The sequence below is a fragment of the Salvelinus sp. IW2-2015 genome, unplaced genomic scaffold (genome assembly GCF_002910315.2).
Source record: "Salvelinus sp. IW2-2015 unplaced genomic scaffold, ASM291031v2 Un_scaffold2449, whole genome shotgun sequence".
NCBI lineage: Eukaryota > Metazoa > Chordata > Actinopteri > Salmoniformes > Salmonidae > Salvelinus > Salvelinus sp. IW2-2015.
In genome coordinates, this window is record NW_019943770.1 from 31,368 (window position 1) to 35,339 (window position 3,972).

A 3,972-nucleotide genomic window follows, 5' to 3' on the forward strand; every position below is an offset into this window, starting at 1 on the left:
ACTCGTCCAATCCCTCTCCTCCAAGCCCTCCTCTCTCCCCAAGCCCTCCTCTCTCCAAGCCCTCTCTCTCCAATGCCCTGCTCTCTCCCAAGCCCTCCTCTCCCCAACCCTTCTCCAACCCCTCCTCTCCAACCCTCCTCATCAACCCTCTCTCTCCAACACTCTCTCTCTCGCCAAGCCCTCTCTCTCTCCAACCCTCCCTTTCCCCAACCCTCTCTCTCCAATCCTCTCTCTCCAAGCCTCTCGCCCAACCCTCTCTCTCCAACCCTCTCTCTCCAAGCCCTCTCTCTCCATAAGCCCCTCTCTCCAAGCCCTCTCTCTCCAAAGCCCTCTCTCCCAAGCCTTCTCTCCAACACTCTACTCTCCAACACTCTCTCTCAACCCTCTCTCTCCAAGCCCCCCTCTCTCCAAGCCCTCCTCTCCAAAACCCTCTCTCTCATCAACCCTCTCTCTCTCAACCTCTCTCTCCCACACCCTCTCTCCTCCAACCCTCTCTCTCTCCACCGCCCTCGTAACCGCTCCTCCTCCAAGCCGCCCTCTCTCTCCAAGCCCGCCTCTCTCTCCCAAACCTCGTCTCTCTCTCTCCCAGCCGCTCTCTCTCTCTCCAAGCCGTCTCTACTCTCTCCAACCCGCTCTCTCTCCCAAAGCTCCTCTCTGCCCTCCTCTCTTCTCCAAGCTCTCTCCCTCCTCCATCCTCTCTTCTCTCCCAAGCCCTCCTTCTCTTCTCCTCCTCCATGCACAAAAGCCCTCCTCTTCTTACCTCTCTCCAAGCCCCACTCCTCTCTCTCTCTCCAAGCCTCTTCTTCCTCTACCTCTCTCACTCTCGCCCAAGCACCCTCTTCTCTTCAGGCCTCTCCCTCAAGCCCTCTCTCTCTTCTCCTCTCCAAGCCCTCCGTCTCATCTCCAAAGCCCCCTCTCTCCTCCAAGCCCTCTCTCCTCTCGCCAAGCCCTCTCTCTCTCTCCACCCTCTCCTCTCTCTCTCCATACCCTCTCTCTCCTCCAAGCCCCTCTCTCTTCTCAAGCCCTACCTCTCTCTCCAAGCCCTCTCTCTCTCCCAACCCTCTCTCTCTCTTCAAGCCCTCTGTCTATTTCATTTTAATGGAAGCTATCTGAGGTAGTACTCCTCTTCCCTGGCTCTTTTTTATGTTAACTCTCTACAGGAATCTCTCTCTTACTAACATCTGAGTGATTAGGTTGTTCCACTGGATATCATAAGGTGAATGCACCAATTTGTTAATCGCTCTGGAAAAGAGCGTCTGCTAAATGACGTAAATGTAAATGTAATTAGTACTTTGAGGTCGGTTTCAGGTTCCGTTATTTAAGAAATTATAAGTTTTTGAAAACATCAACGCATATAAAATAATGTAATTATAAATGATTTCAGAGCTTTAATGGACATTCTAAAACCAAAAATAGTGAAATAAAATATTCCTTTTCTTTGTCAGGTCCACGTTTGGGTAGACATCAGTTGAAAATAGAGATTCTATGAAATAATACAATATTTCAGTTGTGTATATTGCATTTTATTGATGAGTTTTATTATCTTTCATCCTTAAATCATCATCTCATCTCTGTTTACGGCAGTTACCAGCCACGCCATCTAACGTATCTCTGTTCTCCCGTCTATTTACTGCCTGCCTAAGTATGCTCAGACTGCTGACCAAATCATTCACTAGTTCTTCAAGTAGATAAGGCATATCTCCTACGAACATGTCTCATCCCTACGTCCTTGTGTACATTCCTCTCTCATTGCAGTCTGTTGTATCTACAAGCTGTTAACATCTCATACCGTATTAGGAAGCGGTCTGTTAAACATCTCTACTCCGAAGGAGCGTCTGTTAAACATCTCTCTACACTAGGAGCGGTCGTTAATACATCTCTCTACCGTAGAGCGTTCTGTTAAACATTCTCTTACGTCAGGAAGGTCTGGTTAACACTCTTACCTGAGGTCTCATCTCTACCGTAGGAGCCGGTCTGTATAAACATCTCTCTACCGTAGGAGGGTCGTACACTCTCTACGGGTGACTAAACATCTCTCTACCGTAGGAGGGCGTTGACTCTCCGAGAATCGTTAACACTGGGATCATTAACTCTTACCGTAGAGCGGTTCTAGTAAACATCTCTTCTACGTAGTAGCAGGTTGGTTAAAATCATTCTCTACCAAGGAGCAGGCTGTTATTCTATCTAGAGCCGATGAATCATTCTCTACCGTAGGAGCGTCGTTAAACATCCTCATCTACCGTAAGGAGGGTCTGTATAAACATCTCTCTACCGTAGGAGCGGTCTGTAACATCTCTCTACCGTAGGGAGCGAGTCTTTAACATCTCTCTCCGTAGACGTGTATTTCAGAGTTAGCGGTCTGTTTAAACATCTCCTAATCGTTACACCGTCACCACAGGAGCGTCTGGTTAAACACTTCTCTCTACCGTAGGAGCAGGTCTGTTAAAACCACTCTCTCCGTACTCATCTAAGACGCCGTTAAAACATCTCATCTACCTTCAGGGACTGCGTTCTTGGTTAAACATCTCGCTCCACGTAGGAGCTCGTCTGTTAAACATCCTCTACCGTAGGAGCGTCTGTAAAAATCTCTCCTTAACCCAGGAGTGGTCTGTTACAAACATCTCTCTTACCGTTAGAGCGGTCTGATTAAACATCTCTACTAGGCGTCTGTTAAAATCTCTACCGTAGGAGCGGTTGTTAAAATCACTCTACCGTAGGAGCGTCTGGTTAAACACTCTCTCTACCCGTAGGAGCGGAGCGTCTGTTAACACTCTCTACCGTAGGAGCCGTCTGTTTAAACATCCTCTACCGTAGGAGCTGTCTGTTAAACAATCTCTCTACCTGGAGGGTCTGTCTCTAACACATCTTCTACGTAGAGCGTCTGCGTTAAACATCTTACGTAGGACGCGTCTGATAAACATCTCTCTACCGTGGAAGCGGTCTGTAAAACTCTTTCCGTAAACATCTCTCCGTAGGAGCTCTTACAACACCGTTAGACGATCTGTATAAAACTTCATCTCTACCGTAGGAGCGTGGCTTAAATTTATCTGAGGGCTTAAACATTTCTCTACCGTAGAGCGTCGTTAAATTCTCTCTACCGTGCAAGGAGGTCTGTTAAACATCTCTCTACCGTAGAGGCTGTTAGAAAACCCTTCTCGTGAAACATCTCTACCCCAGGAGCGTCTGTTAACATCTCTCTACCGATTTCTCTCTTTTTGTGATTACAGTGGGTTTGTTGTCTTGTGATTACAGTGGGTTTGTTGTGATTACAGTGGGTTTGTTGTCTTGTAATTACAGTGGGTTTGTTGTCTTGTGATTACAGTGGGTTTGTTGTCTTGTGGTTACAGTGGGTGAGCCTGATGCCAGGTCCTGGTTAGAGCAACATGTGGTTACGCCGTACTGGCAGGGCCACACTCCCCGCTTCCCTCACAGTCTCCATCTACACTCCAACCTGCTCAACATCTGGTATGACCCCTGAACCCAGAATGCAACCTGGGTTGAGTCCCAAATAGAACACTATTCCCTATATAGTACACTACTTTTGACCTGGCCCAGAGGGCTCTGGGCAGACATGGTTATCTGTGCATGCTGTGTTGATGTTTGTGAAGAGATTATAATTGAAAGCCTTGTTGCGTTTGTTTTTCTCCACAGGGACCAACACGTGTACAACACTGACCCGTTGTATCTGCCTGAAGAGAAAGCCTTTGTCACCGAGACCCAAGTGATCCGGGAGACACTGTGGTAAGATGGGACGGTTCTCTTGGTAGCGACTGTCGACATTTCCGTGCTGGCAGGTTGTGTAATTCCACTGAGACCTTTTGTTGTCCTCGTGGTCCTATTTCCATGCTGATGCTAGCAGGCATGACTCAGGATAGTCTTTACCATGGTAACCTTCTTAGACAATGAGCTGTGGACTTCTCCTCCTTCAGCCTTTATACTGGATAGTATCTTTTCCTTCTGGACTTTATGAGC

The 3,972-nt window shown here is 47.7% G+C and overlaps 1 protein-coding gene across 1 annotated transcript in view; it reads left to right on the top strand.

The window, feature by feature from the left end:
* The window catches only part of tubgcp5 (tubulin gamma complex component 5), a 69,721-nt gene that overhangs the window by 7,892 nt on the left and 57,857 nt on the right, over nt 1-3,972 (top strand). Inside the window, 2 exon segments of the mRNA XM_070440348.1 lie at nt 3,323-3,465; nt 3,652-3,741. Coding sequence (XP_070296449.1) covers nt 3,323-3,465; nt 3,652-3,741 — 233 coding nt within the window.